General features: G+C 40.2%; 1 protein-coding gene across 1 annotated transcript in view; it reads left to right on the top strand.

The window, feature by feature from the left end:
• Positions 1–23,966, top strand: part of HYDIN (HYDIN axonemal central pair apparatus protein) — a gene marked incomplete at both ends in the record, with an annotated part of 366,181 nt that overhangs the window by 38,279 nt on the left and 303,936 nt on the right. Inside the window, 2 exons of the mRNA XM_080704134.1 lie at positions 5,784–5,908; positions 18,895–19,096. Of these exons, the coding sequence (XP_080560260.1) occupies positions 5,784–5,908; positions 18,895–19,096 (327 nt within the window). The remainder of the gene's footprint in view (positions 1–5,783; positions 5,909–18,894; positions 19,097–23,966) is intronic.

Below are 23,966 nucleotides of genomic sequence, written 5' to 3'. Positions count from 1 at the left end.
AGCACCCGCGGGTCAGTTCTGGGCTTGTTTGACATTAGATCTATGTTTTGCCCTTCCTCTGCTCTGCTCAGTCTTACCCCGGGCTGGTGTTCGCCTTCCTAGCCTCTGGGCCAGCCGGACTCCAGCTGGGTGTGATCAGTGGGGGCACTAGAAGGAGACTGGAGGGCAGGAGGAAGGAAGAAGCAGGATATTTCTCCTCCTCCCTCTCCATCTTCAGTAGAGTCTCCAGCAGCTGCTGCAGCACCTCTGTGGCTCTAGCTGTTGTCTGACTGGCCTGCTGTGCTCCCAACTTCTCCCAGGTAACCTTGGCCCCCAGGATCTGATAACACTCCCTCCTTTTTTCCCTCTTTCTTTCTCTCTTTTTCTTTCTCTCTCTTTCTTTCTTTTCTCTTCTTTTCTTTTCTTCTCTTTTTTCTTTCCTACAGTCCAGTAGTGAAAATGGCTTCCTTCCTGCTGTGAACAATTCCAGAGCTGTCTCACTCTCTCTCTCTCTCTCTCTCTGAAGTCGGGGTCCTCATTATTACCATCTCTCTCACTTACATCTCCTGCTTGCAAAGCTTTTTGTTTTTCTGTTTAGATTTTTCATGAAATCATATTTTTATGCTTCTTCTATAAAATGCAGGCTTTCCAGCCATGTTGGCTGATTTAGACCCTTCCAATCAGCCTCTCTGCTGAACTAGCCACAGTTGGATCTTTTTTTTTTTTTTTTTTTTGTACTGGGGATTATTGAACTCAGGTGCCTCTGCCTTTGAGCTACACCCCCAGTCCTATAATTTTTTGCAAATGGCGTCTCACTATGTTCACTAAGCTGCTGAGATTGGCCTCAAACTTGCAATCCTGCTGTCTCAGCCTCCCAGGTACTGGGATTATAGACATGTGCCACTACTCCCAGCTCAGTTGGCTTTTATTGTTTACAAGCGAGGTCCTTGGTGGTTGAATGTGAGGTCATATCATATGGAATCAGAATCTCTGGGGAGATCCCCCCTAATAAGTATCTGGCCTAAACATTGCACAGGCAATTCTGTTTCCTAGACCGTATTCTTTACTGATATTTCTAAACATGGAAGAGCAGTCATACTAGTTGGAAAATACAGAGTCAAAAGCCCAGAGTTTACTCTTGATCCTGACATTTTTAGGTTTAACATACAGCTAAAAATAATATTTCATGGGACACTGTTAAAAACCATCATGACCTGGGCATAATGGCACACACCTGTAATCCTAGTACTTGGGAGACTGAGACAGGAGGATTGCAGGTTCAAGGCCAGCCTCAGCAATTTAGCAAGGTCCTCTGCAACTTAGTGAGACTTGGTTTCAGAATAATAGGGCTGGGGGTACAGGTCCGGGATAAAAAAAAATCACGTTTTTCTCATTTAAATAATTATTTAATTATGGGTTACATTTATAAAATTATTAAAACAAAACTTTCTTTATCCATCTGCTGCCCCCATTAGAATGTGAGATAGGAATATATCTCTTTTCATTTGTATTCACCTATATCTAGCAAGGTGTCTAGAATAAATAAGCATTCAATAAATGTTTATAGGATTTCCGACCGACAATATATCACAAAGGCAAAGCTACAACTATAAACCTCTACAGTAATTTAAAATGAAAAACAGGCTCCAGGAACCATAAAATGGGCATAATGTTTTACACTAATAAAAGAAGCTGCATTGTGATATAAAATATACAGAGAACATAAACAATTACCATTCAACTTTATTACAAATTTGACCCAAAACTCTAGTAGGTCCCAGAATAACTTTAACTATTAAAGTAGGATTCATATTGGAAGGTGAAAGAGAGTTAAGAAGCAATTTAAAAAACCTAAAACCTCAAGTTAAGAATTTAATAAGAAAGATTAAAGAAAAAATCCTGACATTAGGTTCAATATTTAATATTATAGAACCAATATTTGGACTTCTGCCAACATGTGGAATTATTTTAGTTCTTAAGGAAAGCATAAGAGAACAAATAGCTCAATCCTTGGCATGACTTCTAATTCTTCATAAAACCAAATTTTCTCCATAATTAGGTATTTGGTATTGATGATAATTGGCAGAGCCAGCCTTATGCCCTTGAGAGACAATACTTTTAACTTCTTTGTAAGAGCCATTTTCTGATACTTGAGGTTTCCGAGCTTGTTGAGCCCGTCTGCCTTTAGTAAAATGAAGTGCTGAATCAAATTAGAGACAGTGTTTACACACCAGAACTGAACACGCTCTACCCAATTAACATCTGATTTATGGAGAAAGCTCAGGCAGCTGTAAGTGGCAGTGGCAATCCCCGGTGATTTTCTAACTACTAAAGAAGTTTAGTGTAATTTAAACCTAACAATTAACACAAAGGGAAAGTCTCCATTACCACTGTGAAAGTTGGACTCCTGTGGGTCCTGGAGAGGTGATATCAATGTCACCTTCCCTGCAGAAGACTCACTTGGGTTTGGCTAGGTAATGATATCCAATTCATTTCAAAACCGTCCTTTTGCTACCAAGAAATACATTAAAAGAAAGTGAGAACCCAGCACAGAATTGGAAAGACCAGGAAGTGGACAGTCAAAGACAAGATACTGCCGTGAAGTTCCCAGAAGTCTGGACCCCGATCTCAACTCTTCACTGAAGAGAAGAAACGAACGTTGGGATTGGAAGCCTCACCACCTCCCACGAAGCAGAGGTTCTTGAGCTATTAAAAGTTGACTGCTTTTCTGTTTCACCACGATGTTATAAAATTAATGAATGATTGCAAACATTTCTACTTCCCTTTCGAGATCGGATTGTAATTAAACAACCTCTCTTGAGCGGCTCCTCTGAGTAGAACTGATTGAGAGGTGGTGAGAGACACAGAGATGAATCTTCAAATTTCAGGGTTGGCTTAGGGCAGGTGGAAAGAACAGGCTTTGGGGGCCAACTTCCCTTCCAGATCTCCACGATCTAGTTGGGCAGTTTTGGGCAAGTTGCCTGCCCTTTGGGAACATCTATTTTTCATGTCTAAAAGATAAATAACAATTCCTAGCCAGGCATGGCAGTGCATACCTGTAATCTCAGTACTTGGGAGGCTGAGACAAGAATATTGCAGGTTTGAGGCCAGCCTCAATAATGTAGCAAGGCCTCCTGTAACTTTTATTTTGATCCTGTTTCAAAATAAAAAAAGGGGTGGGGGTGTAGCTCAGCAGTAGAATACCTCTAGGCTCAATCTCCAGTACTACACACACACACACACACACACACACACACACACACACACCAGCAATAAAAACAATAATAAAAAACAAATAACAGTATCTCCCTTTTCAAAGGCCTTTTGGAAGATTAAAGAATTGATATATATAAAGTATCACCCCCTCAAATAGAGTATGTGCTCACAAGCCATGTCTTCTTCTTATATACTTCTTTTTACTTATTCTGTGATTTACCTTATACTAATGTTAGTGTTTATGCCTGCCTGTCTCAATAGCTAGAAACTCTTGAAAGAACTCCAAATGTCACGAGGACATACTCTAGCGTGTGCGCTACACCAGTACCTTACATAGGCGAGATTCCCCTGCAGAGGTGGCTTTGAGTCTGGGCTGTGCTCAGTGACTTTGGAAGGTGCGTGGGTAGTGGAGGGTGAGCTGACACGACCCTGGCGATTCCAGATGGTCGGTGCAAGGGGCAGGATCCCGTCAGAAGGCAGAGCGGGTGCCATGCCGGGGCTTCTGGGCAGAGACCAGAGCCTCATCCTGCCACCACTGACCGGGAACCGGACAGATGTGTGGGACATTTGGGCAGACGTAAGTGTGTAACCAGAATGTAAAACCTGGTAGGAACAGATTGAGTGGGACTTGAATTTCTCAGGGTTTGAACTTTATTACGCAGAGTATGAGGCTGGCTGAAGGTGTTTGATCGGGAGACTGATGTGCGGTGACTTGTGGGTATGTTTTACAATCTCTCCAAAACTGTGTCAAGGATGGAAGGGAGAGTAACAAGCTTGAATTCATCTAAACACCCAACTTTGTCCTCAGGGTTGTCTTCTAGCATCTCAGAGGTTGGGGGGGGGAGCCAGAGTACAGCATGAATAAAATGAATAAAAATAATAATAAACACTTGCAGAGCACCTCTTAAATGCCAGTGTTATTCTAAGCGCTTGCCCCTTATAAGAGACCCTTTAACCCGCACTAGAACTCTGTGAAGCAGGTGCTGGCATTACCTTCATTTCTGAGATGAGAACACTGAAGGTTAAGTTTCCTGCTCAAGGTCAAGGCAGAGCTGGGCTTTTAACTTATTTTAGTTGGCTTCAGAGGCCAGGTGCTTCAACCCCAGGGCCTGGCACTCACCGGAGGATTGGTGCGTGGATGCAGAGAAAGGACAGAAAAGGGAAGAGAGGAAATGAAAAGTAAAAGGAGAAGAGATCTAGGTAGAAAGTCCCAGAGAATATAAAAAGGTGCCCATGAGATGCCCATACCAAGAGGTCCTGTGGTAAAAATCCCAGGTGTCACCCAGCGCTACCCCTGCCAAAAGTTCTGTGCCCTCAGTGCAGAAAGCTTAGGTCCTCTGAAATTGAGTTCATTATCTAAGGGAATTTTTAAGGAATGATGACTCTAAAAACTGTTGTGATAGAAGTAAATAATCAGAAACCGCTTAGCCTGCCAGATACATTGTACAACACATTACTTTGAAAAACTAGCAATTTAAAGAAGTGAAATGGACCATGAAAATAATTAACTGGGCTGAGTTTCCTATTTAGAAGGAAGAAGTCCAGAAGTTATTTAAGGTGCTTCACCATCAGATTCGGTTTCTCTCTTGCTGGTCCCTTCTAAGACAAAGAGGCAAAACTATTTGCCGTTCCCCAAACCATCCTGCTCCCTGAAATGTCTCCTGCATCTCCAAATTCTCTTTCAGAATGCAGAATATATCCTGTCTGTCTTTCCAAGTGCTCTCCAGCCTCCTCCCTTCTGCTCTTGCCCAGGAAGCTGACTCTGTGGCTTCTGGGCAAGCTCAACCATGGGTGTCCCTGCAGGCATTTGCACAGAAGTCGGGGGGATCAGGATACTTTCACCCCCCTGTGTCCTGTGAGGATACCTGGGCTGGCCATCTCCTTTGACTGACGTTGCTTGCTCCTCATAGGGAAGCTGCTCTTGGACTCTCATGTGGGTTTCACAACCACCCTGCCCCATGGCTCCTTGGGCTTGGAGATGGTAACAGCGCTGCTGTTGCTTTCCCTGGGCTGTTACCTCACTTCCTGGGCTCTACTAAACTGTCCTGGGATTTCCTGTTGTGACTGTGCCATCACTTTCCGTGTAAGACTCCATGTATTTTTCCACTGTGATACCCCTTTCCTCCAAATTCTCACAAAACGTTTTTTTACCTATTGGAAGGCACTGTTCTTTGCATCCACAATTTAAGTCCGTCCGTTACCAGGAGACTTTTAGTGTCCTGCGGACTGGGTCTAGATTTTGCTCATTTGCTATTATACTAACCCGGTGCTTGAGCCCAGCAGGAATGTTAAAAGAAGGGCAGAATAGCAAGGACAGAAACAAGAATGTTATTGCATCATTGAAGTTTGTCTTAAGCTAGCTGATCTATTGATGTTGTTTTAATGTTACAAAGAAAGTTGTTTCACATTAGGGAGAAAAGTATACTTTGCTTCTGGACCAAGAAGTTGCAGGTGGGAACTAGAACCCCACGGGTGGGAATTGGAATTCCACAGGTGGGAACTGGAGCCCTGTCTCCTCTCCTCTCCTCCTCCCCTCGCTCGTTGCAGCCACGTGCTCTGATGGTGTGTCTGTCTCCACATTGTTGCAGGCCTTTCTCTGTAGAGCCCACCAATGGAACTCTTAATGTGGGGGAGTCCATGCAGCTGGACATAGAGTTTGAGCCACAGAGCGTGGGCAACCACAGTGAAAGACTTGTCGTGTGTTATGACACAGGTAAGAACTGTTCTCTCTGTTTAAAATTCTACACTGTTAAGAAAGGTCAGATGGGCGATAAACTGAAGCTCAACAGGAAACCGTATTGTGGCTGTGATTTAGTAGAGTAAGCTGAGAGCCACAAGGGAGCCCACCCAAGGACGAAGGCCTCCATGGCAAGGATGCTGAGCCCGTGCAGAGCCCATGCAGTGTAAAGCCTGAGGAGTACAGGGTTGGGAGGGGACCTCTACCCACAAGTCTTGCGGCTGGAGTGAGTTTTTAATGTGTAAATGAAAACTTGATGTAACGAATGCCCCATGGAGTTCTTACTCCACGTATTGTTGCATCTGTGTAACATCTTTAAAATGTAAAAATGTAAATCCAAGTTCAGAATCTCCTTATAGGTGCCCAGTAGTCTTAAGCGAGACCCAGCTACTTTAATCTATAGAAGATGATATGCAAATATGATAATACATAACATCTGACGTGAATGTAAGACTTTATTTATTTATTTGTTTATTTAATGCTTGGGCTTAAACCCAGGGGCTTTCTACCTCCAAGACACACCCCCAGTCCTTATATATATATTTTTGCTTTTGAAACGGGTCTCAATAGGTTGCTGAGAGTCTTGCTCCTTGCTGAGGCGGTCCTCAAATCTGTGATCTTCCTGTCCCAGCCTCCCAAGTACTGGGAACTACAGGCGCGCACCACCACGCCTGTAAGAGTCTCATAGGACTCTTTGTCATTTTTTAAAAAATTTTTTATTGGTGCATTGTATTTATTCATACATCGTAATGAGGTAAAAAACTTGTGTAGACATACATGCACACATCGCCCAGTTAGTCCCTCCCCAACTCCCACCCCACTCCCTCCCCAGTCCTCCTTCCCATGCTTGGCTTAATGGTTGACTGCGATATCGTAGGACTCTTAACTATCATCACCATCACTAGCATTTTCTTGAGAACCACACCCTGTGTAATGATTAAATAACACACTGTTTTTTGCAAATATTTAGCTTATGATCACAAAGCCTGCACGTGAGCCCTTCAGGCTTCAAAGCTGCAATATTCAAACTAGCCCTTTGCCGTTGTCACAGCTTTTCTCAGGTCTCTCTCACCTCCTCTTTTGGTCATTTTTGTTGATTGACCCAGAATGTCTGCAGGGAGGCGTCAGAGTGAGAAAACAGAAGTGCACAGCTGGGGGAGACCTGCAAGTGACACGCAGGTCACAGAAGTGCACAGCTGGGGGAGACCTGCAAGTGACACGCAGGTCACAGAAGTGCACAGCTGGGGAAAGACCTGCAAGTGACACGCAGGTCACAGAGACCTGCAAGTGACACGCAGGTCACAGTGCAGAGCCGCTGGCTTTGTGGACACACCTCTGAGTAGGTCGGCTCATGGCCTGGCCCTCCGAGCTGAAGTTAAGCAGTCCTGATCCACACTGCCGAGGATAACGCCACAGAACTGGTGACGTTGGAGCGACGGGTCCACCTTTCAACTCAGGGACTCAGGATCAGCGGGGTCCTTGGCTAACATGACAGGAAAAAGATTCCAGGGCGCACCAGTCACAGACATAAAGGCTTATTTAGGAAAGAAGAAGGCGGGCCATCTCAAGAGGGAGAGAGAGAGACCTTTTGGGGAGTGCGGGGCTCTTTTCTGATGGGGACCCCTGCCAGGGGTGGCAAGAGGAGGTGGGTGGGGATGACCTCAGGCCCATCGTCCGGAGGCGGTTTTCTGGTGGTCTGGTCATCCATGGGGTCCTCAGGCTGAGCCAGGTCTTCATTAGCTGATTAACTGGAAAGTGTCCTGAATTTATAGGATTCTCAAGATAGTGTATCTGTCTTACATATATAGTCTTTTCCAATAAACCCTAGGATCTACAGATTTTCCAGAGATGTGGGAGAGTCAGGCCTGGGAGAGAACTGCTTTGGGGAGTAAAGGTTGAGGCACCTTAGCAACAGGTTCTGATATTAATAATTAATAGTTATATTTTACTTTTCCTTTCTCTTCCTGTCTGTCTGCTTTTTACCTGTTTATCTCTTGTACCCTGCCCCAGTGGCATAGGCTATATTTTCACCCAGTAGGGTTAATTTTTTCACTGGCTGTCCCAAGAAAAAACTAATTTGAACAAGTTTAGACAAAAGAGGATGCTCTTGACCCATGTCAAAGAAAAAAGAAAAAAAAACCACACCGGTCATAACACGTCAGGGATGCTAATTTTCCAAAGTACTTGTATCATTGTATATATCTAGCATTTCTCTATGTTTTAAATGTGTTTAAGTCTTTTGCTCATTTTCTTCTATTATTAATTTGTAGCTTTCTTTTATAACTGGATAGCTGAACACTAGTCACCATTTTTCTCAGTAATTCCATGGTAAAGACAAAGGGAAGATCAAGGGAATTTAAGAATTCATACCCATTGGGCGTGGTGGCGCATGCTTGTGATCCTGGTACTTGGGAGGCTGAGACAGGAGGATCGCAGGTTCACGGCCAGCCTCAGCTACTTAGTGAGGCCCTCTGAATCTTAGTGAGACCCTGTTTCAAAATAAAAAATAAAAAATAGAACTGGGTGTACAGCTCAGAGATAGAATGTCCTGGGCATAGAATCCCCAGTGCTATACACACAAAAATAAATATTATAATTTAGTAAAAACTGGATTATATTTGCTAATATTTAGTTTGAGACCTTGGGATCCATGAGAAATATTAGCCTGTAGTTTTCTTTCCATGCAGTGGCCTTGTCAGGTTTTGATCTGACAAAACAAATTGGTCTTATAGAACATATTGGAAATTATTCTCTGGAAAATCTTTTTTTTTAAAGGATTTATATTATTCCTTCCTTAAATAGTTGAAAAATCCATTGTTCAAACCACCTGTACAAACTACCTTTTTTACTTTATTTATTTAGTTTTATTTTGAAACAGGGTCTCGCTAGGTTGATGAGAGTCTCGCTACTTGCTGAGGCTGGCCTTGAACCTTTGATCCTCCTGTTGCAGCCTCCCAAGTATTGGGACTACTGGCATGTGCCCCCATGCCTGGCTCCAAACCTTCTTTTTAAAAAAGAGAGGTATGAGTTTAAATTTTCTATTCAATTTCTTAACTGTTTTTTCAAGGACTTTTCCCATGTAACCTAAAATCTTAAAATTTGTCAGCATATTTTTTTTTTAAGAATAGCCATTTATAAGCTTTGTAATAGCAGCCGGATCTTTTAGTTGATTTTACTGTTCATTTCAATTGCATTGATTTCTGTTCTTTATAATTTCAGTCCTACTTCCTACAGGTTTTGTTATAATTTTCTAAATATTTGGAGGGATGCTTTGAGCATTGATTTTATATATATATATATATATATATATATATATATATATATATATATATAATTTTCTCTACAGCTGACTTTATCTTCAAATCATATATTTTTACATGTTTTGTTTTCCTTAACACTTAATTGAAAGTCTTTTAGAATTTCTATTTTTTTCTTTGATCCATGGTCTATTTAGCAATATGTTGATTAGTATTCAAACATCTAGAAATTTTGCAATTATCTTTTGGTTATTGATTTCTAGTTTAATTCCACCAGTGGCAGAAAACAAATTAAGTACAATTTCAGACCTCGAAATGATGTTCCATCTTGGCAAATGTTTTCTGTTGCATAAATGTCAGGTCAAATTTGTTGATAATCATAACATTCAGCCTATAGCTGTAATAATTTTTATCTCCTAATTTTATCAGTTGTTGCAAAATGTTATTAAAATCCACAACTATGATTGTGTATTCTGTGTTTTTTGTGTGTTTTAACAACGGACATTCTATATACTTTGAGATGGTGATAATCGGCATATATACATTTAAAATTAATATAACTTCCTGTTGCATTAATCATTTTATCATTATGAAATATTTCTTACTCTTAAGCAAGATTTCTGTCATTAAATCCTACTTCTTCTGACATTTATACACTATAGAAGCTTTCCTTTGATTAGTGTGGGCATAGTATATTCTGTTCATCCTTTTACTTTCAACTTTTCTCTACCTTCGTATCTAAAGTTTGACATTTGGAAGTGCCACCAGGTTTTTTTTTTTTTTAATCTAGCCTGAAAGCTTAATTTTTAATTGTACTGTTCAATTCATTTATATTGAATGAAATCACTGATATATTTGCCTTTGAAACTTTTATCAGACTATCAAGTAATTATTACTACTATGGAAAAATTATCGATCAAATTTTAATCAGAACCTTTGTGCCATTAGTGTTGATAGTGGGTTAAGTTAAAAAATAACATAAGTTTAATAAACTTAGTCAGTGATAAATTTTTTTCCAACTGGATCTCCATACCTGTGGGAAGGGCCATTTATTTTTGATGCCAGTCCCTGAAACTAAGTATCAGGGGAAAAAAAAATGTAACCTTTGAATCATCTTCAGGTCACTATATCACAAGATTTTAAACCAAGAGTGTGAAAAAGTAGTCAATCTTTTTACTCTAAAACAACTAATTATTGTCAAATATGGTTAATAACTTTTAAAATATTGCCTATTTTATCTTTATCTCATTCTCTAAATATTTTCAATATATTTAAATACATATGACATGAATACTCTAGAATATAAATATAATTTATAAATAAACAAATCCTCATATGCTAGAGATATAATTAAAAATAACTGCTGAGCGTGGTGTCACATGCGTGATAGTCTTGTGATAAAGGGACGGTGGGTGATCCACAAGGAATATTTGTGCATTAAAATTGAATCACTTATGGAAGAATTGGTTTCCATACCCTGAGAGTCTTGTGTCAAATTTGGTGAATGAATAGAAATGAACTGTCTTGTAGCATTTTTTCCTTATATGACATGAACTTCTGATAAGAATATGCTTTCATTCTTATTGTGGGTTATCAATGACCAGAACCTGTAACCTTCTATTAGTGAAAAATGGTGATGACTGCCTATGCACAATTAACAGCCATGATCATTGGCTCCCCCTTTCACTAAATAAGCATCTAATTGAGTCTTCTGCAGCTGTTGGAAGTATGATTGATTGGAGGAGGGAAATTTAATATCAGCTATTGCTGGATGTCTTTTCTTCATACCCCTTCATACAGTGTTCCACAGGAGGAGCACTGGTACCCAGCAGGGAGTCCTCCAGCACAGTCCCCCGCTGGGCTCCCTCCATCAGCCTCTGTGAATAGTCTTGATGAAGTCAGCTACGAGATTTTAAGAAGGTCACGTTAACGCTTCCCCAGTATCTACTATTTTATTTGTTAATATTTTTCTGAACCAGAATTCTTTCCTTTCTTCTCCCTCCCTCTTTCTCCTGTGAGTGCCTATGTATAGTCAAATCAGTTTGTTTAAGAGACCGATTTTAAAGCCGGGCGTGGTGGCGCACGCTTGTAATCCCAGCATTCAGGAGGCTGAGACTAGAGGATCGAGGTTCACCGACACCCTCAGCTACTTAGTGAGGCCTTCTTCAACTCAGTGAGTCCCTGTTTCAAAATAAAGAATAAAAAATAGGGCAGGGAGTGTAGCTCAGAGGTCGAGTGCCCCTGGGTTCCATCCCCAGACCTGCAAACCAACCAACCAACAAAAAATGATTTTAGCCTCCAAATGATTTGGTTATCTTTTAGATACGGTCTAAAATTGAGAAAGAACGGAAGTCATATGAGATATTTAAAAAAACTCATCCCTCCAGAAGAGATTAAAATATAACTGCTAGAGGTTACAAGGAAAACAAAACAAAAACCAAATTGAACTCCTACATTAGTTCTATCAACTTCAATAAAGCTGAGAAGTAAACATATTATTTGACTCTTAAGAGGCAAATTAATTGTTTAGGTATTGTAATTTTCAATTGAATATTTAAAAACTTTTCTAATCTAAGGCTTCATGGAGATAATCGTGCTACAATGAACTTCTTAGAAAATGGTAAGCCAGGCGTGACGGCGCACACTTGTCATCCCAGCATTTGGGAGGCTGAGACAGGAGGATCCGGGTTCCCAGACAGCCTCGGCTACTCAGTGAGACTCTGTTTCAAAATTAAGAATAAAAATAGGGCTGGGGGTATAGCTCAGAGGCAGAATGCCACTGGGTTCCATCCCCAGTGCCGAAAGAAAGAAAGAAAGAAAGAAAGAAAGAAAGAAAGAAAGAAAGAAAGAAAGAAAGAAAGAAAGAAAGAAAGAGGCATTCTTCCTGAACTTTTGGTTACTTGAATGAGTCCTAGAAATGGGAGCACACATTCGTTTTTTTTCCAGTGCCTGATGAAGTGATTATCACCTTCGAGATGATGCTAACCACTGGCATAATCTGGAAATAGAGCTGATACACTTATTTGGCACTTTAAAAAGTATTATTTCTACTACTGAGGAGACAGTTCAATTTAGGAGTCAGAAGTTGGCATGTAAGCTTTTCCCCCAAAAGTGTGATGGTATATTATTATTAAATATATAAGCAATCATAATATTAGTACTTTACAGGGTGGCTTTATGGTCATTTATGTATTTTGTTTTGGTATACTTTCTAAAACCATAAAGAATCTTATTTTTTTCTCATAAAGGCCCATTAAAAGCATAGTAAAATATAATTTATTAAGTAATTGAGTGTGATATACTTTGCAAGTTGAAACTACTAAATAGTATCTAAATATGTCCCTGCAAACTTAACCGCATAAACTTCGTTTCAATTATGTGGCCATTATATTTAACTATATGTGACATCATAATTAGAAATTTAGCAAAACACAGTCGTCGTAAAAGAAGCGGATGTTTCAAACTACAGGGGAGAGTTGGAGTTAGGGAACCCCTGATTGTCCACGATTATCTAGGGAGGGAGGATGAGGTTTCTGTTGATGACCTCTTTTGTGGAGATAACCAACAGAAACCTCATCCTTAGGCGTCAGTATTGAAGGGACATTAGAGGACATTTCTCCAACTCCCCTTGCTTTAGAGCTAAGCGTGCATGATTCTACACCTAAGCAAAGCTTAGGACTGAGAACCACGATTTATTAAGATGCATCATCTTCTGTGCAGACGAAGGGCAGCAGTTTTAGCCTTGCCACTGATGACCCTGGTGAGCTCGGTCAAGCTGCTTCATCTCAATGTCCTGGGCAAAGACAGAACACTTCTAGAGAAGTCCGGCGCGGCAGTACACTGCAGCGGTGGCTTAACCCTGCCTGTGATCAAAGCTGAGAGGCACTCTCCGTCAACACGCTCCCTGGAGAATAAGGCTCCCTCATATGTTTCATTTAGTGCCTCCTGTTGTCTCAAAGTCCTCAGACCACCGTGTGAAGTGCTTTTTGTAAAATTATATTCATATATTATGTTCATTTTTGGTTTTGCTTGATGGATAGCAGCAAAACTGGCGAGAGGTAATGAGACCTTCCACAAGATGGATCTTGGCCGGGACATAATAAATGACTGTAGCACTATCTACAGTGGTTGCAGCATCCAACCCCAGAAACCCAAACAGAGTGGGATCAGCGCTCAAAGGGCACAAAAGGTGATAGGGCTGAGGCCCAGCTGCCTTCTGCATTCCCCTTGCAGGACGCCTCCTCCGTGGGATTAGCCTTCAACGTAGCGAGGGAAATGTCTTTATGCAAGTGGGTGTACGAAGCGAGTACAGCAGCTTCGGGGACACAGGAGTTATTGCTTCCTTCTCTTTATGGATCTGATGATTTTTGGAAAACAGTGCAGGAAGAAAAATTTATATTAGATGGTTCTTGAAAAAAATATAATAGCTCTTGCTATAGTTCTGGGAAGGAACAATTTTTTTTTTTTTTTTTTTTTTTTTTTGCTGTGAACAGCTCAAATTGATGGTATTAGTCTCTCTGACCCTTAGATTTGTGTGAAATAAGCCCTTGGATCTCTTTTCCCCTTGATTACATTTTAAACAATGAAATATTTCAAATAACCACAAGAGCACAGAGATTAATAAATCCAGCACCTGGTTGGTGTAGCTCATCTCAGCATTTTGCCATCTACTTTTCTCTCAGGGGTTTCTTTTTTGGATAATTAAACTGATGGTAAATTTCTTTCTTTTTTTTTTGTGGGTTTGGGGATGGAACCCAGAGACATTTGACCTCCGAGCTACACCCCCTGCCCTGTTTTTTATTCTTTTATTTTGAAACAGGGTCTCACTGAGTTGCAGAGGGCCTCACTAAGTAGCTGAGGCTGTCCTCGAACCGCGATCCTCCAGTCTCAGCCTCCCAAATGCTGGGATTACAAGCGTGCGCCACCACGCCCGGCTGGTAGATGTCTTTTTTCTTTTTCTTTTTCTTTTTTTGGGGTGGAACTGGGGTTCCTGGAAACCCTTCTCTGGGCTACACTCCCAGACCTATTTTATACATTTTTTTATTTGGAAACGGTCTCCTAAGCCAGCGCGGCTGGCTTTGAACCTGTGCGATCCTCCTGTCTCCGCCTCCCAAGCGTGCGCCACTACGCCCGGCCTAGTAGATTTCTTTTTATCCTTTCCTGATCAGATTCTCACATCTCACTTCTTAGAAGAGGTGCACTTGGGTGCATTTTTATGCTATTCCTATAAATTTGCTTACCCATCAACAACCTATGGGACTGTATATATGCTGTGTTTCTCCAACTTGCGTTCTTGTTCAGCAGCATTTTGAAGGTTGGACTGTGGATATACACCTTGCTCTGATTTATTTTAAGGAATGTCTCCATTCTACTATATGAATATACTATATTTTATCTACTTGCTTGTTGAATGCTTGGGCTGTCCTTAATCTGTTTTTTACGGACAATGCTGCATTGCACTTCTTTTGCGATATCCTTCTACAGCTAGGCGAGGGTTCCATCTTAGATAAATAAATACCTACAAGGGTGCTTGCTGAGTCACAGCGAAAATGCACCCTTAGATCTAATGAATACTGAGTTGGCTTTTAATTTTTTTTATTGTTGCATTGTAGTCATCCATCTTAATGGAGTACAAGATGGTGGAGGCACACATGCACACACCCCTCATTTAGCCCTTCCCCAGTTCCCACCCCATTCCCTCCCTCATGTTCAGCTTACTGATTGACTGATATGTTTATGAATGTACATCATGTGCATTAGAGAATTTCCCTCTTCTCTCTCCTCTCCCCCTCAGGTCGCCTTATTTGCTCATCTGTGGTTTCTCCTCCTTCATAGGTCCTATTTTCTCCCTCGCTTCGGCATATTAGGGAGAGCATCCGATTCTTTTTAGTTTTTGTGACCGACTAATCTCATTAGCATATGTTCTCCAGTTCCATCCATCTCCCTGTAAATGACGTCATTTTGTTCTTCTTTAGGACTGAGTAAAATTCCACTGTGTACATACCCCACAGTTTTGTAATCCATTCGTCTGCTGATGGGCATCTTGGCTGGCTCCGTAGTTTGGCTATGGTGAATTGTGCAGCCATGAACATAGATGCGCATTTCACATGGTTTCTATTCTCACTTGTCTGAAGTCCCTCGTTCCCTGTTTTCTTTCTAGTTTCCACGTACAAGAGAGAACATGCGACCCTTCACTATCTGAGACTGGCTGACCTCACTTAGAATAAGATTCTCTAGTCCCCACAGTCTTGACAACAAATCATCTTCTCTAACTTTACATTGACCAATCTGATCTCTGGGGGATGTGTAAGTACATGTTTACCTGCGAGTCTTTTATTATAAATGAAGCTGAACATTTTTTCAGGCGTATGGGGGCTCCTTATATTTCTGTTTTTGTAACCCTCTCATAATCTTCTGCCGGATTGTCTTATTGGTTTCTGAAGGCTATTATGTATTCCCTTTATCTTAGGTATTAGATGCAAATACTTCCCTTGAGTTTTTTCTCTTTCCTTCATTTATGGTGTTTTGAGCCATGCAGAATTCCTTTTTTTCATTTTTAGGTCATCAGATTTCTAACCTTTTTAAGAGGGAGCTGGATTTTGAGTCACAGAAACTTTTCCCTTCTCTGAAGTTAAAAAAATTCTCGCCGGGCGTGGTGGCGCACGCTTGTAATCCCCGCGCTTGGGAGGCAGAGACAGGAGGATCGCGCAGGTTCGAAGCCAGCCGCGCGCGCTGGCTTAGGAGACCCTGTTTCCAAATAAAAATGTAAAAATAGGTCTGGGAGTGTAGCCCGGAGGTAGAAGGGCTTCCAGGAACCCCAGTACCACCAAAAAAAAAAAATTCTCTTGTGTATTATTCTGCTTTTTGGTATCATATCAAACATTTAAATATTTGGTTCACTTGAAATTGGGTCATATGAGCAGTGCACGCATGATCTGAAAGTCCAAACCAGCGTTCTTCCACTTCCAGCTCTTGTACACCTCTGAGTACCAGCCCACTGGGCAGAGGGGCTTCTTGACTCAAGCCAGTTAATTTATGAAAGCATTCAACATCACCCTCATCATCATAACTAAGAATATGCCCATTAAAGCAACAATGATCTTCCATTTGTTAGACCATTAAATTTCATTGACCAGAAAGTTTAGAAGCTTTAAAGGAAGGATGTACATGAAAGTATTTGCAGTTTTTACCTCTAAACAGTAGATCTGAAATTGAGTGACAAGGAGGAAAATATTTGTTTCTTTTCTTTTCTTTTTTGGGGGGCATCCTACCTCTGAGCTACAACCCCCATTCCTTTTTATTTTGAAACAGAATCTTGCTGGGTTTCTGAAAGTCTCGGTAAGTCCCTGAGGCTGTCCTTGAACCTGAGACCCTTCTGTCTCTGCCTCCCAAGTATGGGGATTACGGACGTGCACCCACGCCTCCAGAGTTTCCTCGTATGTCCTTTTGTGGTACTTGAAATTTGACTTTATGTATAATTTTAATTTTTTCTTAATTTTGGAGTTAAATCCTTGATGCTTTCTTTTTTATTAAACTTTGGGATGTTTTGTTATATATACTCAAAGTGAGAGCGCCTAAAGAACTTTAAGGTGCATAAGGGATTATCCATTTACTAAGTAGCAGTTTGGTTCAAACAATAGTAAATAAAGCAGAAATGTTTGCTAAAATTAAAGGTATAAATGATTATGGATTCTGGGTTCTCATTAAAATATTAGCAGCACAGATCAATAAAGCAATCATAGTACTTAAGTGTTTCCTTTTTTTTTTTTTTCCATATTGGGGATGGAACCCAGGAACATTCTACCTGCGAGCTACATCCCCCAACCCTATTTTTATTCTTTTTATTTTATTTATTTTTATTTTCTGCAGTATTGGGGATGGAACCCAGGGGCATTCTACCTCTATTCTACACCCCCAGCCCTATATTTTATTCTTTTTAATTAATTAATTAATTAACTTGTGGTACGGGGAATGGAACCCAGGGGCATTTTACCTCTGAGCTACACCCATGGTCCTATTTTGTATTTTTTTTTTTTGAAAGAAGGTCTCCCTGAGTTGCGAAGGGCCTCACTAAGTAGCTGAGGCTGTCCGCTAACCATGATCCTCAGGTCTCTGCCTCCTGGATGCTGGGATTACAAGCATGCGCCACCACCACCACGCCCAGCCAAGTGTTTCTTTTTTCTATTTTGATGTTAGAGTGATGCCCCTGCTGTGACACTGAGGGTCTGATAGTACAGCTTATAGGTGTGTATCTTCTTGAAAGGCCAGGGCAGGGTGCGCTGCTGGACACCTGGATTTCTAGTACTTGGGAGGCTGAGATAGAAGGATCACAGGTTTGAAGCCAACCTTGGCAACTTAGCGAGGCCCTCCACAACTTAGACTCTGTTTCAAAAAATTAAAAAAAAATAATAGAAATAATAAAATAGGTCTGGCAATGTAGCTCAGAGGTAGAATGCTTCTGGGTTCCATCCCCAGTACCACATACACACCTAAAGAGAGAGAAAGAGAAACAGAGAGTGGGGGGGGCTCGAGCCAAGCAAGTCCAGGTAATTGGTGCATCCTACATAAAGCCAGGGACTTATATTGCTGTGCTGAATAAGAAGTACTAATACTTAAAAATTAATAACTTTAATAACTTTAAATATAGTTTTTATTTTTCTATGTAACTGCTACCCAGACATGGCAAGTGTGTGTGTGTGTGTGTGTGTGTGTGTGTTTATGTGTGTGTGTGTGTGTGTGTGTGTGTATATGTGTGTGTGTGTATTGTTTAGGGATATGATCCCTTTTAAATAGTTTTTATTTTTGAAGCTACTACATTTTCTTTCCTGATCCCGTCCTTCGTTGGGCCTAAATTCTCTCGTGCGAAGCAATTCTTAGCTATACTTGAGCCAATAATTTTTGAACCAGAAAGCCAGCCCGTGCGTGAGCTAAACCGGTGGCAGATGATTAGAATCTGGAGGTCAGTTGCCCTCCTGGTCAGCCTGCTTGATTGAAAACTACTTATGAAGAAGATGATGTCTTGGAGCCTCAGCACCACAATTTATATTTTATGTTTTTCTCACAATGACCAAGGAAGATAGTTTGATTTTTCTCTAACTGCACCAAGCACAGTGTTTTAAGTTTTCTGATCACGTATGATCTCTGAGTTGATAGAAGGGAAGGGAATGAAATATTTGATGCATGTGTTATAGTCCCAAAGTTCAACTTCAGTAATAAAATAAGCCAGGTGTGGTGGTGCATGCCTACAATCCCAGTCCTTGTGAGGCTGAGACAGGAGGATCACAGATTTGAGGACAGCCTCAGGAACTTAATAAGAAACTCAGCACCCTAGTAAGACCCTGTTTCAAAATAAAAAATTTAGCCGGACGTGGTGGCGCACGCTTGTAATCCCCGCGCTCGGGAGGCGGAGACAGGAGGATCGCGCAGGTTTGAAGCCAACCGCGCGGGTTTAAGAGACCCTGTTTCCAAATAAAATATAAAAAATAGGTCTGAGAGTGTAGCCCAGAGGTAGAAGGGTTCCATCCCCAGCACCACCAAAAGTAAAATAAAATAAAATAAAATAAAAAAATAAATAAAAAGTTTACAAAAAGGACTAGGGGTGTAACTCAGAGGTAGAATGTCCCTGGGTATGAAATACACAAAATAGCCTAGAAGCATCATTCTGGAATAAATATTAAGGTGCATTTGTACTTTATCAAATTCTAGGTGAAAAAATATTTATCTCTCTTTACGGAGCTGCCATAGACATGAATATAAGGCTGGACAAAAATTCCCTGATCATCGAGAAGACCTACATATCTCTGGCCAATCAGCGGACCGTAACCATTCACAACCGCACTAACATAATTGCACATTTCCAGTGGAAGATATTTGCTACCCAGGAAGAGGAGGACCGAGAAAAGTACAGGTTTGTAACAAAACCCACCAACATGCACCAACTGGTGGGTGGATATAAAACTCAATTATGAAAAACCAGTGCCTTGTAGTAAGTTTCAGAGTCCCGGGTACTAACAGTTAACACTGTAGACTCTCTCTTCTTGTAGTAAGTTTCTAACCAGCTTAAATAAGGTCCTATTGTTATAAGTTGGATCCAGTTACCACGCTCATGTAGAGCTGCTCAGTTAAAAAAATTCTGTGTCGCGCCGTGTGGAACAGAATATTGTCCATTCTCAGTTCGTCTAACCTGGTTATAATTTGGCAGACGGAATGCTTAGATTTTAAAAATCAAATACATCATTATTATTCTTTCAAAATGAATCTACATGGCTTTATTAGTCTTCATAACCCTGACCAGTGTGATCAGCTTTTATAAAGAGTTTCTAATAATTATGATTTGGCTTTTTATCACATTTTTTTAAGTGAAAAGATAGTTCCAGAGCCGGGCATGATGGTGCTGGGATTAGTAGAAGTCCGAGACAGGAAGATCGCAGTTTTGAGGACAGCCTTAACAACTTAGTGAGATTCTCAGCAACCTAGAAAAACCCTGTTCCATAACAAAAAACTAAAACAGGGCTGGGGTTGTAGCTCAGAGGTAGAGTGTCCCTAGGTTCAATTTCCAGTAAAAAAAAAAAAAAAAAAAAAAAAAAAAAAAAAATTTTTTCCCAAAAGTAGGAAGAGTGAGGAAAAAGAAGGACTTAGATATACTGATTTTTATAGTCTTGGTTTTAGTAGCATTAAACCATATAATTTAATAATAATTTCTTAGTGGTATCGTTAATATTCTGCTTTTTAAAAATTATACTTCAGGCAGTGGAGAAAATTAATAAAATGTAGAAGCAAACTGTTCTAACTAATCTCGTCACTGTTCCATTTTGAATATATCTTTTTACCGAATCCATCCTCCAGGTTTAAACCTATTTTCATTTTTATCTCCTTTCAGCTTCCCTGAATTAACACTTTTGCTGCTTCCGATGGAATTCATTTCAGCCTTTTCTATTTGCCTCTCCATTTTCATTAAAGATTAGCCACGGGAAGCTTCAAAGCTTTGTTTAAAACCAAGTTAGTAGGGGATAAAAATAAAAGTCTTAGGTCTATGGAAACCAGGCAGAAATCCCCCAGTGTGCTCTCCCTAATTGAATCAGAAGGAGCCCTGAAAACGACAGGGCTCAGTGGGCCAGAAGCTTTGTCGTTCAAACAATGAGCCCTAATCACAGGATGGCCACTGTGCCGTCTTTAAAAAGTAGGAGAAGAAAAACCTTTCCTGCAGAAAATTTTCATTTGGCCTCGCGGTATAGAAATGGCAGTGGTTTAATAATCGAGAAGAAACCGCTCATACACTGCCACAGGCTCTCAGATTGGCCCAAGGGTAGCTGGGCGTGGTGGGGCATGCCTGCAATCCCAGGCTAAGACAGAAGGATGGCAGGTTTGAGGCCAGTCACAGCAACTTATCAAGATGCTGTTTCAAAACAAAATAAATAAAAAGGTGTGGGGGTAGAACTCAGAGGCAGAATACTCCTGAGTTCAAGCCCTACTGTCCCCCCCAAAAAGGCCCAAACATATTTGAAATGAGAAAGTAGATACAAATCAGATTAGTGAAACAGCAGCAAAATTGGTGTTTCAATATCATCACACTTGTCCGATGGGCTTAACCTTTTGGGGAGAATGAGTACACATTAGAAGGGAGAGAAAACCAGCCTCCATTTCAATCTTGTCTGTGTGTTTGCCTGTGTGTGGAGTGTGTGATTAAGGTCAGTGTCCAAAAAGTGTTTTAAGGAAGTCAAATTCTTTTCTTTTTTCTTTTTCTCTTCTTTTTTCTTTGGTATTGGGGATTGAACCCAGAGGCATTCTATATCTAAGCTATACCCCCAGTCCATCCAATGTGGATGGGCCTCTCCCCCTAGTTCACATCCCTCAACAACAACTCTCTCTTTAATATTATTTATTATTCTTAATCTTTCTTTTCTCTTGTATTTTTTTCATTATCTCTCTTGTTCTTTCTATGACCTTTCCTAGCAATTTTTTTTGGGGGGGAATAAACTCTTTTCCATTTCTTTTTTTATATGTCAGCATTCCTAGCCTCATTTAGGGAGGACCAGTTGAAAAAGGGAAAATCATTCAAGTGACTTTCAGATGTGAATGCCCTCCTAGGATTTTTTATAACAATATAATATAGTGTTTTCATAACCTTGATTGGAAGCCAAGGATCATGCCCCTCTTCAACAGAATACCTTCACTTTCACTTTGGGTGACAGGTAGCAACGTAACTAACTCATGGTTCCCAGGCTGGATTGGTTTATCTAACTTAAGACTCTATTGAGAGCCAGGCGTGGTGGCGCACACTTGTAGTCCCCACGCTTGGGAGGCTGAGACAGGAGGATTGCACAGGTTTGAAGCCAGCCTCGGCTTCTTAGTGAGGCTCTCAGCAACTTAGTGAGACCCTGTTTCCAAATATAGTATAAAATAGGTGTGGGAGCATAGCCTGGAGGTAGAAAGCCCCTGGGTTCCACCCACTGTACCACCAAAAAAAAAAAAAAAAAAGAGTCTATTGCAGCTGGGTGTGGTGGTGCACAACTGTAATTCCAGCACTTAGGAGGCTGAGACAGGAGGATCACAGGTTCAACGCTAGCCTCAGCAACTTAGCGAGGCCTTTAGCAACTTTGTGAGACCCAGTTTCCAAATAAAAAATAAAATAGTTTAGGACTGGGGTGGGTAGCTCAGAAGTAGAATACCCCTAACTTCATTTTGTAGCAAAAAAAAAAAAAAAAGTCTATCCACCTTCCCCTTTCCTGAGTGCTAGAGGGAATGGAGGCCATTTATGCTTGGTTTCTTATTTGACCAAGAACAGGCTCCTTTCTCTCTTCCCTCTCCTGTTCCTTGACAAGCATGCCTTCACCTTCACATTGTTAGCCATGAATTCTTGTCTTTGAATTCTCTGCCATTCAGTGCCCATACTCTTTTTAAATTTTTTTTAATTTTTATTTTTTTGTCCATCTGAGGATGGAACCTTTCTCCGGGCTTACACTCCCAGACCTATTTTATTTATTTTATTTTTTATTTTTTATTTTTTATTTATTTATTTTATTGATGCACTGTATTCATACATCATAGTGGGATACAAACTTTTATAGACATACATGCACACATCGCCCAGTCAGCCCCCACCCGATCCCCACCCCATTCTCTCCCCATCCCTCCCTCCCATGCTTGGCTTAGTGGTTGACATCTAGTATTATAGCAATTTATCCAAAATTAAAAATGATAATCTCACATAACAGTTTCATTTGTCTTATACCAAGCTTTTGATGACTTAAAGATAACATTTCAATATTTCTTTTTACTTTCTTTCTTACCAGAGAATATTTTTTTTCTATTTTTTTTAGGTGAGACTATCATATATTTATATATTTATTTTTCAGAAAAAAACTCTATCCTAATATGGAATATGGACTCTAGATACCCAAAACGATCTTGAAAAAGAACAAAGCTAGAAGATATATATTTTCTGATTTCAAACCATATAAAGCTACAATAATTGAAACAGTGTAGTACTATTCTAAAGGCAGATATATAAACCATTGGAGTTAAATAAAAGCCTAGAGCTAAATTCTTCCCTATATTGTCAAGTTATTTTTGACAAGGTTTCCACGAACATTTGGTGGTAGAAATAATAATATTTTAACTAAATATTGCTGAAACATAATAATTATATGGAAAAGAATAAAGTTGGACCCTTACCTAATCCCATATACAAATATTAACTCAAAACAGATAAAAGACCTAAATATAAATCTTAAGACTATAAACTTTCAGGAGAAAATCTGGGTCATAAAACCTTACAACACTGAAATTGGCAGTGATTTCTTGGATATGATTTCAATGGCACGGGCAACAGAAGAGTATACAAACTCCCTAAAAAATAAAAAAAAAATATTGTATATCCAAAGACAATGTAAACAGAGTTAACAGTTACTAATAGAATAGGATAAAATATTTCCAAATGCTATATCTGAAGGTATATTAATATTCCAACTAGAAATCCTAAAAATTAACAATAAAGGCAAACAATACCATTTAGAGATAGGTAAAAGACTAACATAAGTAATGAATCTCCACAGATAACCAATCTTAGTTGACTGTTGGATGGAAACTCTTGTTTCTTTGGTTGTGGTGTGTGTTACCTATTTCTTCTTTGTAGTTAATCTCTTTGAGTATTTTCTCTGGTGCTGGTTTTGAAGACAAAAATTCCTTCAGTTTCTGTTTGTCATGGAAGCTTCTTATTTTTCCATCTAATTTGATAGAAAGTTTTGCTGGGTAGAGAATTTTTGGCTGGAAGTTGTTTTCTTTCAGAGTTTGGAATATGTTACTCCAAGCCCTTCTGGCTCTCATGACTTGGTTTGGGAAGTCTGGAGTGATTCTAATTGGCTTGCCTCTGAATGTCACTTGGCCCTTTGTTTTTGTTGCCTTTAAGATTCTCTGCTTGGCTTCCACATTGGTCATTTTGACAATTATGTGGCGTGGGGATCCTCTTCTCCGATCCTGTCTAAAGGGAGTTCTATAAGTTTCCTGGACCTGTGTATCGACCTCTTGCTCTATGTTTGGGAAATTTTCTGCTATTACTTCCTTGAAGAGATTGTTGATCCCTTTGGTTTCACTTTCTTTTCCCTCCTCTATTCCAATTATTCTTAGGTTAGCTCTCTTAGAATGGGCCCATATTTCTTCAATATCAGATTCCTGCTGTCGGATATTTTTTCCTAGATTAGAAACTATGCGTTCATTTTTGAACGCTCATCTTCTAAGAGCGAGATTCTGTTCTCCATGTGGTCTAATCGGTTGTTTGT

This window comes from Muscardinus avellanarius, assembly GCF_963383645.1.
Source record: "Muscardinus avellanarius genome assembly, chromosome: 10".
NCBI classification, from domain to species: Eukaryota; Metazoa; Chordata; class Mammalia; order Rodentia; family Gliridae; genus Muscardinus; species Muscardinus avellanarius.
This window is presented reverse-complemented; position numbering and strand designations above follow the sequence as displayed.